The following is a 15,044-nucleotide window of genomic DNA, read 5'->3' as shown; positions in this document are numbered from 1 at the left end:
TTAATCACATGTAGAAATCTCCTCATGGATTCACACCCATATGCTTGGGTGCAAAGCCCCCCAGAGGCTTGGGTTTCACGCCCACGAGTGCTTTTGTGGCGCTCCAACCTCCAATCCCCGAACCCTAGGGCTTGGAGTACCTCCCAGGGTACAAATCTCAACATTTCTTTCTCTATATATGTATATGTATGTATATATGTATATAATTGTTAATGCCTAGGTACAACTAAAGACATGAAATCTAAAACAAGAAATGAAGGACCAAACAAATCAAGTCAAAATGGATACATTAAAAAAATTAATTTAACAAAAAAAAAAAATTCCTCCCGATACAAGGAAACTGTAACACAACCCCGTATATAATACCTATGTATCTCCCTCTCTTATTTTTTTTTTTTTCGGTTCAAGAAGATCTAACCTAACAGGGTGCCACCCTATAGTTGAGACTGTGGGAAAAATATCTAGGGGAGGTTGGAATTTTTTTCCAGATATCCCTCTTGTAATTAGAGAGAGAGTCATGACTGAGTTCCTAAGAGATGGTTACAATACAAGAGGGGACAGTCAAGAGTCCTACAGTTTGGTCAATTTTGTTCCCATCTGACTGCTGCCCCTAAAGAAATCCTATATTACACCTCAAGGGAAAGTCACACTACATTGTTATACTTACAGTCGTTTAATATATTGTACTTGTACTCACAACAACAGAACGAACACCCCTCTCTAGGAGATAAGCTTGGAATATGAAGGGGATACCATAAGCGTTCCCTTCAATTCCCTCATGCAAGTGTTCAGGGAAAGCAGATTGAAATGAAAGATGAATGGTCACTGTCAGATGTTTTTCCCTCTCCTATGATACAACTTGATCCGTAAAAAAAATAACACTCCCAACCAGTTTAGAGTGTAGCCTAATTATAAATTCATTTTGCTGAAGATTGCTCCATCAGGGTAAGTATACGCTCAACTCCTATCAGTTTTGGACAGTAGACTTCATATCACATATAACCAATCTACAGTTGCTTCGACATTTAAAACTGAGATCAGAGCTGATAAGTCATCTTAATGTAATACGATGAGCAGAAACATCATGTAATGAGAGACAGAAATTTCCAGCAAATATGAAGTACAATATTGACTGCTAAAATATCTTGAATCCTTGTCATTTACTTCATAGTACAAGTTATCATGTAATTACTTTTCTTTCTATCAAGCAAATAACGTAGGTACAGAACTTTTATTGTCCCTTGTTCTTTTAGGGGTATAGTAATTAGAAGATTTACTTTCATGGCAGTACCGGTTATGTATGAAGTAATGCCTACTAAAAGTTATCAAAACAGATGCTGGTAATATTTCTGTCTGTATATACAACTAATAATTTGTAACTAGAAGGAAGCAATCCTGTACATTGACATATTTGTCAGCTTCATTTCTAAGCACGATACCACTTTCAGATTTTATCTCTATTCCATGATATTCTCTGTAATTTGGATAAATGAATCAGCAACACCTATTGTTTAAATGTATGCGGAGTTTGGCTATAGGTTGTGGAAGAGTAATATAGAAAGAACCAGCGAGCGACGAGTGAATAAGCTTGTTGTCAAACTTCTGTCTAATTCCTTAAAATGATATTCATGACCACAGCCAATCCAAAGTGAACTGAGATATTTTGGGTGTTAAGGCGAATGGCGTTACATCTGGTAATATTCTGTCCAACATTACCATTACTTGTGACACCATGCCCAAATATAAATACACAATAACAGTCAATCATGAATACACAGGACTAGCATAGCGAGTTTACTACTAGGAATAGAGATAATGGCAACAGAATTGATACAAGGAGATGCCAGGGACAGAGTTATTATAAGCCACAGTCAAGACTCAATAGCATATGCCAACAGAGCAAAGCATGTACAAGTCTGGAACGGAGTTTTAATAAGCCTCAAATAGTATGCCCAATCTGTGCATAAGCAAAATTATTCTAGATGTACTAGGTTTTCTTCCTATGAACATCATGAAGAATTGAGGCTTCAAGTGAGGTACTACTCTGGTATACTGCAATCTGTCAAGTACCAAACACCAAGATCTGGAATCTGTTGGCTTAGTCTTTGTTAGTTTTTGTAGCATCAGATGTGTTCTAGTCTTGAAATTTTGTGGAGAGGCTAGAATACACGAGATCTCCAAAACCCATAAATCATTTATAAAAATTCTACCTAGAGACGACTTAAATAAAATAATTAATCGTTTTTTAATGTTTCTTAAGTCTAAACTTAGGAAATATGATTAATTAAAGGGTATTATGGTGAGAATCTTCTAGAGGAAGACATGGATCAAATTCTAGTTAATCTTAGCCATCGATTATGTTTTAATCTTAGCCATTGATGTCTCAACGAGAGATTATAAGAAGACACTCAATGGGCTTGGAGAAAACACATCAACAGTTACTCAGTTGCTTGGGCAAATCAATTTTCTCAGTGGCTGAAGTTTAGTAGAGGAGATAGAGCTGGAGGGTGAATTGCAGGAGAGAGAGAGAGAGAGTATCAATAGTGGTCCGGGAAGTGCAGAATGAATTTTGGAAGAGATAGCGTGAAGAGAGACACAATCCACTAGAGCACTGCGCAGAGGGTGATGCAGAGACACCAACGTATGGATAGAAGGTCCATCTCGGGGTCAAGGAGTTGCTGTGGAGAGTGAAAAATTTATCAGTAGATTTCTCTCAGTGTTTTTCCTCTGTTTTGCTTTCCGAATTCTTGTAGTTGAATTTCTGCTGAAGAATTAATAAAGAAACCCTCATCTACTTCATCGGTTTTCCCACATTGGGTTTTTTTGGGGACAATTGTCCAAAAATAATTGTCAAAATTCTGTGTGTGTGCTAGAATTTCTCTAATTTTCCAGCATTTATTTTTCCACAATATTTGTTTTGTGAAGGCTGCAGTGTATATATTTCAATATTTTCCATAGGAAATTGCAAATAGTTTGTTTAATTAATTTAACAACTACAAGAAATATTATCAATGGTTGTAGTAGGATTCCGGGTTACGGAATTTTCACATGGTATTAGAACACAGCTTGGAAGCTAGAGAGCTTTGTGGCAGAAGGGAAGAGGAATTTTGAAGCTTTGTGTAGGCAGCAGTTCGAAACACTCAGAGGCAATGCGGTTCCTTTGGCCAAGAAGGTCGTTTTTTTGTGGAAAAAATTATTTCTCTAAGAGAGTTGACAGAGAATAAATTTTCCAGATCAAAGATTACCAGAGGTAGAGGGAGCAACCGTGTTTTCCTTGCAGAGCAGATCTTTGGCGGGAATGCAGTTATTTTGCATCAGTTTGCTGGTATAGAATAACGTTAGGAAGGAAAGGAGAAATAGCACAAAAAATCATGGACAAAATCAACTGTCAGGAAGCCTCAGAATTATCTTCTAGGTTGGAGGATGAGTTCGCGTGCTTGTCAGGTTCAACATCATCTAGTGTTTGGTATATTGATAGTGGAGCTTTGGCTCATATGACAAGAGTTAGAGAATTTTTCTCTAGCTATCAGGAGGAGCAGATGGACTTCCATATCACTATGGGTAACAAAACTAAATGTGCTCTGGTAGTGAGAGGCACCATAGAATTTCAGAGGCATCATAGAGGTATTTTGGATATATATATATATAGAGTAGACGCTTCCGAGATGGTTCGCTTCCTAGATTTTTGGGAAATGACGCTTCTATGGATCCGCTTCCAAAAAATGTTCCCGCTTTGTGCAACATTGGATTAAACTGCTGCACTACAATTCCCTAATTTATGGTTGTTTCTACTGTAAGCTGGCTTCACTATGTCTGCTAGATAAATCAGGTTGTTGTTAGTTTAGTTGCTTGTGTTTGTAATAGTTTGAGCTTGTTAAAGTCCCTCTGGATAGCAGAATTCGTATTAGAATTCTATTTCTAATAATCTGATATCAAATTAGGTTCGTAACAGGTACATAGATCAAATAAGTATATCATGGAAGAAAGAGAAGTACATCACATGAACAATAGGGTTCTGGAAAATGCTGTCCTGAAAAGGCCAAAAATGTTAACATATGACCTTGTGCACCAAGAGCAGGGGACTTGACATCTCGTTGGATCAGCTCAAATCCCCTAGGTTAAAATGGGAGCGATCCTCCTGAAAAGTAATTTTACAATAATGTTTCCTTGAAAGCCATTTGCAATCAACCGGACTGTGGGCCACAAGGATTTGTAGTTGTCCCAAATCATCCAAGTGTCTCCCAGAATAAGAATTTTCTGTGAAAGCGACATAGTGAAAAAGGAAGTGAAATTCAGCGAAAAACTATGCATAAAATACTTTGGCTGACTGACATCTCCAAAATAACATGTTCAACTGTTTTATCCTTGCCGGACAGAACACAAACAATATTTCTCATACCAACCTTGTGAATCCTGCTCCTGATAGTGAATTCTTGATGCAACAGAAGCCACACCCAAACTTTCTGTTCAAAAGGAGATTGTGATTTGCAGATGTACTGGGACCTCCTCAACCATCATGCGACATGATCCCCAAACCCTCACCTTTGGTTCAAGCGAGGGACAATGTTAGACGTGTGCCACACCTTGTCATAAAGATCCTTGGTCACATTAGATTAAATGGCTTGCTATTATTCCATCGCCAATCTCTCCAGAGCAGACCCAACCCATGTAATTATCGTTGTTCCGTTTGTTGGTGACCCCTTTTAACGACATATATCTCAAGGCAGGCAGGGCATTTGTGATTCACGGGACAGTCTAAGTTATGGAGTATCTAAGCTAAATTGGGTAATGCTAGAATGAGTGTTTTCATCCTTATTTGTGGCATGGTTGGATATTGTTTTTTTGTTGTTAAAATTGGAAAGTAGGGCCAAACTCCATGTGGGTCATCTTATTCATGGCTGATAATATTTTTATTAGATTCTTCTTGTCGAGAGGTGTAGGATTGATCTAAAGATCATCCGATTCCGATAAGTATTTATGGAGATATGAATTGATTTTGATTATGGAATAATTATCAAGCCGACCTACAACTCATGTAGGCTCAGAAGCCCAACAATGGAATCTATTCAAACATCAACAGTTGTGTATAAATACAGGAGGACTTTTCCTCATTTGCACTCACTCATCTCATCACATCTCTCTCTCTCTCTCTCTCTTTTGCGCAGAAAAGAGGCTCCTCTACTGCGCAAAAAAGAGACTCTCTCTCACACATGTGGAAGGAAGCTGCTGAACCTGAAGTTGCAACTTCAGATCCAAACTTTGACAAGCATTGACCATCAAACCTCCTTTTCTGAACTGCGCTGTAGGTCCATTTGGACCTCCTTTGAAGGCCACATTTTTTGGTGGTGGAATCAAGACGATCCGACGGTTGGTTTGCGAGATATCGACTGCCCTAGTTTTGATGATGAAGCCGCTAATGCTGACGCTGTTGATCTAGGGTTTGCTACTGCTGATATAAATCAAATTTATTGTACTATTTCTCTCTGTTGAATTATTGAAGATAAAAGAAGATTTGATCAAAGGGTTTCCCCACACATTGTGGGGTTTGTCCCTGGGTAGCCGCCACATCTTGTGTCTTTTGTTTTGGCTTGTTTTCTGTTGATCGTTTAATGTTCTATCTGCACTTTATTTATGCACATGTGATTGCTAATCTATGAATAATAATAAGAAAGAAAAGTAAATTGCTCTAAGCATAGAAAATACCGTAACTTAACATGGTATTAGAGCTAAGGTGAAGACAAAGCCCGAGTAAGAGCAAGAGCAATCACCGAAGAGAAGATTGACAAGGCTATTCGAAAAGAACTATGGGGTCCTCATCCCGCTTTCCTGCCGAGGATAAGCTCCGTGAGAAAGCTGACTATCACGGATGGAAGATGTCTATCGATCTAACCTTAGAAGATCAAGGAGTGTTGGACCATGTGAGAGGCAATATTGTTGAGCCTCCAACAAATGCATCCGCTGCTGCTTGGAACAAATGGAAAACCGGAGAAGTCAAAACAAAGAAGATCATCCGGGACTCTATCAACAAGCACTTGATGGCCTACATTTCTGACTTAAACACCTCCAAGGAAATCTACGATAGATTTGGTGAGTTTATTTAAAATCAAGTTTTGTTTCTTAGAAATAAACTGAAGGAAATTAAGAAGGGTAAAGATGAGAGTATGCAAGCATACTTCTTAAGGATCACCGAAATCATGAACAATCTCTTATCTATTAGGGAGACTATTACTGAAAGGGAAATGGCACTCATGACTCTTGGAGGATTACCATCTGAATGGTACGTGTTCAAGACTACTCTTCTGAACAATAATGTAATTCCTGGTTTCGAGGAATTAATGGCTAGATGCATTCAAGAAGAAACAAGGGTAGAAGAGCAAGAAATGCTCATGCCTAAAGGTCCTCTTGCTGCCTTTTCTTCTCATGCTAAGAAGAGAAACAATTCCGGGACTAAATAAAAAAGAAAGGCTGGACCTAAGGGTGGAAGAAAAGGACATTGTTACATCTGCGATAAAGCAAGTCACTATGCAAGGGAGTGCCCTGATAGAAAGGACTCACACCGGGACGATGATCAAAATCCCTCTGATGGAAATCAAAGGAATGACAAATTCAATAGCAAAGGTAAGAGGAGTGCTGGGAATCAAGGAAGAGGACAACCATTCAAGAAGGCTAGAAATTCCATGATGTATTTTAAATGCACCTGACCTCAAAAAGACCCTGGTGTCCATCTCGGCAATGGAAGATAAAGGCTACAAGGTGACCTTCAATAATGGCAAGGTACGTGTATGGAAAAATAATGTTAAAGATGCCTTCACTCTTGGATTTCGAATTGATTCATTATATCAGGTCGGTGGAAGCTCGCTGGATGTCATGTCTTGTGACACATCTCTTCAGTGCGAACTTTGGCATCGGAGGTTTTCCCACTTTCATTACAAAGCTCTACCCGATGTAAGACAAATGGTAACATGGATGCTCGAATTCCAAGTAGAGAAAGAAGGTGTATGTTCGGGATGCCCGAATTTCGAGTAGTGAAAGAAGGTGTATGTCCAGGATGTGCCAAAGGAAAGCTCAAAAGGGGACCATTCCCCTCAAGCCAAAGCAAGACCTTCGATATATTACAACTGGTTCACTCAGACATATTTGGTATGAAGCCTGTGAACTCCTTGGGAGGATATTCATATTACCTTACTTTTATAGATGACTATTCTCGAAAGACGTGGATATACTTTTTGAAAAAGAAGGATGAAGTTTTCTCTTGGTTTCGACACTTCAAAGCCTTGATCAAGAATCAAACCGAAAAGAAGATCAAAATCTTAAAGACTGATAATGGGACTGAATATGAATCTAACGAGTTCCATGATTTTTGCAAAGAGGTTGGCATCAAGAGGGAGACTACTACATCATATACTCCTGAACAGAATGGTGTGGTGGAAAGGAAGAACTGTACGATTGTGGAAGTTGTCCGTGCCATGTTCCATGATCAAAGACTTTCGAAGTTTCTATGGGCTGAAGCTGCAAACACCGCCGTATATGTACAAAACCGATGCCCTCATCAAGCATTGGGTTCCAAGACTCCTGAAGAAATGTCCACCGGTAAGAAACCTGACATAGCTCATGTTAGAATTTTTGTAAGCCTTGTATATTTTCATGTGCCGAAAGAGAAAATGAATAAATTGGGTGCATCTGGAAAGAAAGGAACCTTCGTGGGCTATGGAGAAAATACTAAGGGCTATAGAATCTATGTATCCAGTCAAAGGGAAGTCATGATTAGTCATGATATCACCTTTGACAAAGATATGGCTTTCAGCAAGGTGGACAATCTTCCGACTTTGAGGAGTTCTCAAGAAGTCGACACCAAGGAACCGAAAGAAAAGGATGATGAAACAATGCCTGATATGGAAGAACCCATGGATCCAATTGATCCTCCACGAGCCCTCCTCTTCTAGGAAGAGGTCTTCATGGCTTAGGGGGCTACTTGATGATGCTAAAGGACATGCTGCACCCCAAGGAACCTTTCGTGAAAGTAAGAAACCTAACAGGTATCAGGGATACCTGACCATCATGAGCACGATCATACAAAATGAGCCTTCATCATTCTCAGATGCCGTCAAGCATCAAGTATGGAAGGATGCTATGACCGAAGAATATGAGTTTATTATAAACAGACCCCAGGACAGGACAATTGTCACTTCTAAATGGCTTTACAAGATAAAGCATGCAGATGGAAGTACGGAAAAGTATAAGGCTCGTTTTGTTGCTCGTGGTTTCTCCCAGAAGGAAGGTATAGACTATGATGAGATATTTGCACCTGTTGCCAGATATACGACCATCCACTCGATCATAGCCCTTGCGGCTTCACAAGGATGGAACCTACATTAGATGGATGTCAAGACCGCGTTCTTGCATGGTTCAATCAAATAAGAGGTCTACGTGGAGCAACCCGAAGGATTTGAGATTTATGATAAAAAATCTCATGTATGCAGGTTGAAGAAAGCTCTCTACGGGTTGAAGCAAGCACCTCGAGCATGGTATGAGAGGATCGATAGCTACTTGATGAAGCTGGGATTCACTAGGAGTGAAGCCGATCCTAACCTTTACTTTAAGGTTGAAGATGACAAACCTCTCATACTAGTGCTGTATGTGGATGACCTCTTCCTAACAGGCGCAGACCCTCTCATTCACAAATGTAAGAGGGAGTTGGCTTCTGCATTTGAAATGAAGGGTCTAGGACTGTTGCACTATTTCCTAGGACTTGAAGTCTGGCAGAAGTCAAGGGAAATTTTCCTATCTCAAGGAAAATATGTGGTGAAGATTCTAGAAAGATTTGGTATGGTGGATTGCAAGCCTGTACCTATTCCGCTGGAGCTTGACTTCAAGAAGTTAAGCGGTAGTACTGCTGGACTCGTTTTACGAAATGCTACCGAGTATTGGCAACTCATTGGAACATTAATGTTCTTAGTGAACTCCCGTCCAGATATATGCTTCGCAGTCAACACGTTGAGTCAACATATGGTTGAACCTCACCACATACATTGGGTTGGTGCCAAGAATCTGTTAAGATATCTTTGTGGCACAATTACATATGGGTTAAGATACACTGTTGGAGATGTGAGACTACTTGGATACACTAATGCTGATTGGGCAGGCAATGTGGAGGACTGTAAGAGCACTTCTGGGTGCTGTTTTTCCTTGGGATCTGCTTCGATATCCTGGATGCGTAGGAAGCAAAAGTCGGTGGCTTTGAGGATTGCCGAAGTAGAGTATATTGCTGTTAGCATGGCCTTCTGTGAGGCAGACTGGTTGCGTAAGCTCTTTAGTGAGCTGTTTGGATTTACATTGGATACCACCGTGATCCTATGTGACAACCAGAGTGGGATTCGTTTGTTAGAGAATCTCGTATTTCATGATCGCGCCAAGCATATCGATATCAGGTACCACTATATTTGAGATATGGTGCAGCGGGGAGCTATCAGGCTCCAACATATCGGTACAAATGAACAGGTCACTAACATTCTGACAAAGCCCCTAGGGAAAGTAAAATTCCTGACTTTCCGAGAACAACTTGGTGTTGTTCAAAGACGCTCCGATGAGAGTCCTGTATGATGCATTGAGCACTGGGAGCTCTGAGGGGGTGCAGGGTACTTCTTGGAGCGACATATGGCCACAGGGTGATTCACTATCCCCTGGTGCTGTACATGTACACCCCGTGGCGACTATGTAGCAGGATGATTGGTTCTCCTGTGAGGTCTGGATGTTGTGTTCTCCATGACGATTATGTAGCAGGATGATTAGTTCTTTTGGGAGGCTTGGATGATGTGTTCTCCATGGCAATTGTGTAGCAGGATGATTAGTTCTTCTGTGAGGACGGGATTGATTAAGTTCTCCTGTCAAGGCATCCTACCCATGCAGTCTGGGACTCATGGGAAGTACCTCTCATCTGATCAATGAGCAGGGAAATGAAGTTAGGGACCATAGTAGTACTGATGGACGCATCGCTGTATCTACTGTACTCCCTTTGCTAGGATGACCTTCATTGATCTGGGATCAATGATACTGGTCTGGAACCAGTGGTAGGAGTTGTACCTACTATGACGCTAACTTCGGGTCGGTTGAGATTGGTCTAGGACCAGTGGTACATACTCTGAGATTGACCTCGGGTCAGTGTAGTATTGGTCTGGGACCAATGAGAGTGGTACATACTATGACGCTGACTTCGGGTCGGTTGAGACTGGTCTGGGACCAGTGGTACACTCTCTGAGACTACGATACTGGTCTGGGACTAGTGGTAGGAGTGGTACCTACTATGACGTTGACTTCGGGTTGGTTGAGGCTGGTCTGGGACCAGTGGTTGCACTCTGACTGACTTTGAGTTAGTGGAGGATGATACTGGTCTGGGACCAGTGGTAGGAGTTGTACCCACTATGACGCTAACTTCGGGTCGGTTGAGACCGGTCTAGGACCAGTGGTACATACTCTGAGACTGACTTTGAGTTAGTATGATACATCGTCGATCATTTCTTCCTCTTCATAATTTGGACAAAGCATAGTATATCAGAACAGAGCAGATCATAACAGGGCAAAACATAACAGAGCAGAGTAGGCAGAACAGAGCAAAGCAGGCAGGATAGAGTAGAGCAGAGTAGGGGTCAAGCTGTACAGAGCAGTGCATTTGATGGATGAATAGTAGCGACCGACAGACAGATTGCAGATGAAGTTCTCGCTAGTTGAGAGGGAGTGTTAAAATTGGCAACTAGGGCCAAACTCCATGTGGATCATCTTATTCATGGCTGATAATATTTTTATTAGATTCCTCTCATTGAGAGGTGTAGGATTGATCTAAAGATCATCCGATTTCGATAATTATTTATGGAGATATGACTTTATTTTGATTATGAAATAATTATCAAGCCGACCTACAACTCATGTAGGCTCAAAAGCCCAACAGTCGCATCTATTCAAACATCAACAGTTGTGTATAAATACAGGAGGAATTTTCCTCATTTGCACTCACTCATCTCATCACATCTCTCTCTCTCTCCTGTGCAGAAAAGAGGCTCTTCTCTATTGCACAGAAAAGAGACTCTCTCTCACACGTGGAAGGAAGTTGTTGAACTTGAAGCTGCAATTGTAGATCCAAACTTTGACCAGTGTTGACCATCAAACCTCCTCTTCTGAACTGCGCTGTAGGTCCATCTGGACCTCCTCTGAAGGCTGCATTTTTTGGTGGTGGAATCAAGCCGATCCGACGGTCAGTTTGTGAGATATCCACTGTCTTAGTTTTGATGATGAAGTCGCTAATGCTGATGCTGCTCATCTAGGGTTTGCTACTGCTGATATAAATCAGATTTATTGTACTATTTCTCTCTGCTGAATTATTGAAGATAAAAGAAGATTTGATCAAAGGGTTTCTCTACACATTGTGGGGTTTGTCCCTAGCTAGCCGCCACATCTTGTGTCTCTTGTCTTGGCTTGTTTTCTGTTGTTCGTTTAATGTTCTATCTGCACTTTACTTATGCACATGTGATTGCTAATCTATGAATAATAATAAGAAAGAAAAGTAAATTGCCCTAAGCATAAAACATACCACAACTTAACATTTGTCCAAAACGTGTTAAAATGGATATATTAGGAAGAGAGTGTAGTATAGAAGCCTTTATTTTTGCAACATATGAAGCAACAAGTCTCAATTCTATTGCAAAGTATGGAGAAAATAAGCATAATCCTCATAAAACAAGTCAGATTACAGGTGAGAGTTAGTAAGCTTTACATGGAGAAAATCAATCAAAACATTAAGCAGTCCAGTGAAAATATCTAAATATTTTGTAGTCTCTCTTGAGCTTTATTGTTTCTTCTGATTGACGATAAATCAGGGTTATAATTATCTTTTGTTATTTTTTTTTTTCTGTGTGCGCACTGTTATGAAACTTGTATTTTATTTATTGGCAACACCCAGATGTTATAATTTCAATCCAATGTAATGTGGAAATCTTATTTGATACCTTTCTGTGAACAGGGACTCCTCAACACAGGCAATTCTTCAAGCATTACGGGATGAGACCATGCATGATCCTCGGGAGCGAATTGAAATTGCCCAGAGTCATGCTTTCTACAGGCCTTCACTCCTAGGGCAATCTCAATAAAGTTCAATGAGAGTGGTTGGCTTATTGGTACTGCATGTAGGAAATTGAGTTCTTGCTTAAGTCGAAGTCATTGGGATCTGTTTTATCATTCCGTCTTTCCTTTTCTTTTTGTGTATAAATTTATTCGTTTACATATTGGAAGCTACAAGGCAGACTTTGCAAAGTGTTCTGTATAAGGGAAACATGCAACTTTAATATATTATATCAATCTGATTTCCCTGTATTCCATGTTTTGGCAAAACATGCAAGAGCCTCCCACTTTTCTTCCTTAGCAAGCGCGTGTTTTGATTTCTTTAGTTCGTAAGGAATGGGGAATATAAAATTAGTTCTGCGATGGAATGTTTGCTAATCAAAGAGCGTTGTGAAGGGAAGATACGCCCCCTGTTAATTGAACGCTAACATGTATATTTAAATGTTTCAACCTTTCCAACGCTTTACTCATGCACAAAATATTAGAGAATTATCAGTATAGAAGAATGCCAAAAGTGATTCAAGATTAGCAAATGGCCTTGTTTACTCTATTCAGTGTAGAGTTCATGTTTTATATGATATAATGATACATTGATGATCCGGATTCTGAAAATTTTGAGGTTGCATGTCAACCATGGTGTATAATTGCATGGAGAATTTGCCATTTGATTTCAACAATTGATGGCAACATATCTTCTTCTTCACGGGACGCAGGGTTGATTCCCACTACTACTAAATCTGTAGGCGAACCCAGGGGTTGATGGGCACCCAGTATGGCTCATAAGGCTTTCAAGGGAATTTGAACCTCTAACCACACTTCACAAAGACTTAATATCATGGCAATTGCCAATTGTGCTGCCCGGGGGCAATCGATTGCAACATATCAACAACAAAGTGATGTTTTATTTTTGCCTACAGATACCTGTGTGCCTTCGATTTTTGTTTGTTTACATTGACTTTTGAATCTTGATTGCTGTCCCAACATTGAGAGCATGTGGTATTTCTGTAATTGTATATGTTTATCGGGAACTACTTAATACTTTGTTATGACTTTTTCCCATCCATGATCAGCGTTCTCTAATCTGAATGGTTGGGTTTGTGTTGATTAAACCAAATCTCTAAACATGCACTGGATGTCATTGCATGTACAGTTCAAGTGCTGACTACAGTCTGTACTCGTCAAGCATATAAGACATAGCCACTATTTTGTCTGTTGACAGTTGCCGCAGGTCTTTACTGTCAAACTAGTGAAGAGGACGAAGGAGATGCAATCCTGCTGCCTATGTCCCCGTTAAGCTTTAGAGGCAGGCGTGCATTGTTCCTTATGCGACTTAATGTCTTAAAATTATAGTAGCAAGCTGGTTTCAATTTTCTGTTAGGATTTAAAAAGGCATGCGAAGCGTTTCATGAAAAGAACCCGTTTATTTTATTTTCTTCTGGACAAGAGAATGGGTGCAAGCGGTTGGTTGAAATATTTATTTTCTAGAGTCGTCCATTTTGTTTATCGTTTGAGATAGTGATATATACTGTAAACCTCCAATGTGCTTTTCCTTTCCAATTGGCGAAGCTATTTGGCAGTCTAATCAAACCTCATAAACAAGTGACAACAAAGCCAGTAGTCTAATTAAGCCTCCTTGTGTTTCCCCTGGGAGCCAAAACAAAGCAAGCTGCTGTTCTGTTCATGCCACTATTTTGGAAATGCATGTAAACGGGTCACAACAAAGCCAGTAGTCTAATTCAGCCTCCTTGTGCTTCCCTTGGGAGCCAAAACAAAGCAAGCTGCTGTTCTGTTCATGCCACTATTTTGGAAATGCATGTTGGAGTGTAAGCCAACTTATCTATTGTGATTGTCTCGTTAAAAGCATACAAATAAGGTCATTTGGCCTATCAAAACTTTTGCTACATTTTCACACTCATGAAAATCCATTTCTACATTTTCTCAGCGGGGACAACGGAAGGTCAGCAGTTGGACGAGGACGTTGTAGGCTTGATTCCTGTCATGGGATGGATCTTCTTTACAAGATTGTTTTCAGTTCTCTGTAGATTGATCACTTCAAAGTTTTGTACATTGCAATGTATGGGAAATGTGTAATTTTCATTTCCAACGTTAATGTAGGATATGTTATAAGTTGATTTAGTGTAGTACTTAATAAAAATTAAAAATTAATAGTACAATATATAAGGCACGTCTAAAATATTTATAAATGAAAATATGAAGAATAAATAATACATAATAATATAAAAAGGAATATTTATAAATGAAAATATGAAGAATAAATAATACATAATAATATAAAAAGGAATATTTAAGAAAATAATGCTAAATATTTATTATTTAGTATATACACCGGGATTTTTCTTTTTTTAAGTCTTTCCCAAACCTTGAAACTAATTAATCAAATGGTCTTCCTTTTACTTTGTAATTTTTTAAATTCTAACGTTTATAGCAAACTCTTGGCCCATTGGGGTGAAAAATAAATTAATTTTTTAAATTCTAACGTTTATAGCAAACTCTTGGCCCATTGGGGTGAAAAATAAATTATTATTATCATTACAGGGGAAGATGAACTTATAAGTTGGAATTAATTAATTATTTATGTTTTTGAAACTATAATTGAAACTTATAAGTTGAAATTAGTAAATAATTTATTTTTGAATTTTAATATTACTGTAAATTTTTGAATTGTAACTTTGCAATTAATAAATAATTTATTTTTGAATTTTAATATTACTGTAATTTTTTGAATTCTAACTTTGCAATCTCTTCCTTCATCCTTCATTATGATGGTGGAAAAAAGATTATTATTATTATCGAATTCTAACTTTGCAATCTCTTCCTTCATTATGATGGTGAAAAAACGATTATTATTATTATCGAAAAATAGATTATTATTATTATCGAAAAAAACTTATAGTAGAGATAGTTGGAATTTTGGA

At 39.0% G+C, this 15,044-nt stretch overlaps 1 protein-coding gene across 1 annotated transcript in view; it reads left to right on the top strand.

Annotated features, from left to right (window-relative positions):
- LOC149265282 (putative glycerol-3-phosphate dehydrogenase [NAD(+)] 1, cytosolic) overlaps positions 1-12,360 on the top strand; it is a 57,819-nt gene extending 45,459 nt beyond the window's left edge. Inside the window, exon 5 of the mRNA XM_089429251.1 lies at positions 12,011-12,360. Within this exon, the coding sequence (XP_089285377.1) occupies positions 12,011-12,137 (127 nt within the window). The 3' untranslated portion in view covers positions 12,138-12,360. The remainder of the gene's footprint in view (positions 1-12,010) is intronic.
- The last annotated feature ends 2,684 nt before the right edge of the window (positions 12,361-15,044 follow it).

The sequence above is a fragment of the Pinus tabuliformis genome, chromosome 6 (genome assembly GCF_031772625.1).
Source record: "Pinus tabuliformis cultivar Carrire ecotype Pingquan chromosome 6, CPIR1, whole genome shotgun sequence".
Taxonomy (NCBI): domain Eukaryota; kingdom Viridiplantae; phylum Streptophyta; class Pinopsida; order Pinales; family Pinaceae; genus Pinus; species Pinus tabuliformis.
This window is presented reverse-complemented; position numbering and strand designations above follow the sequence as displayed.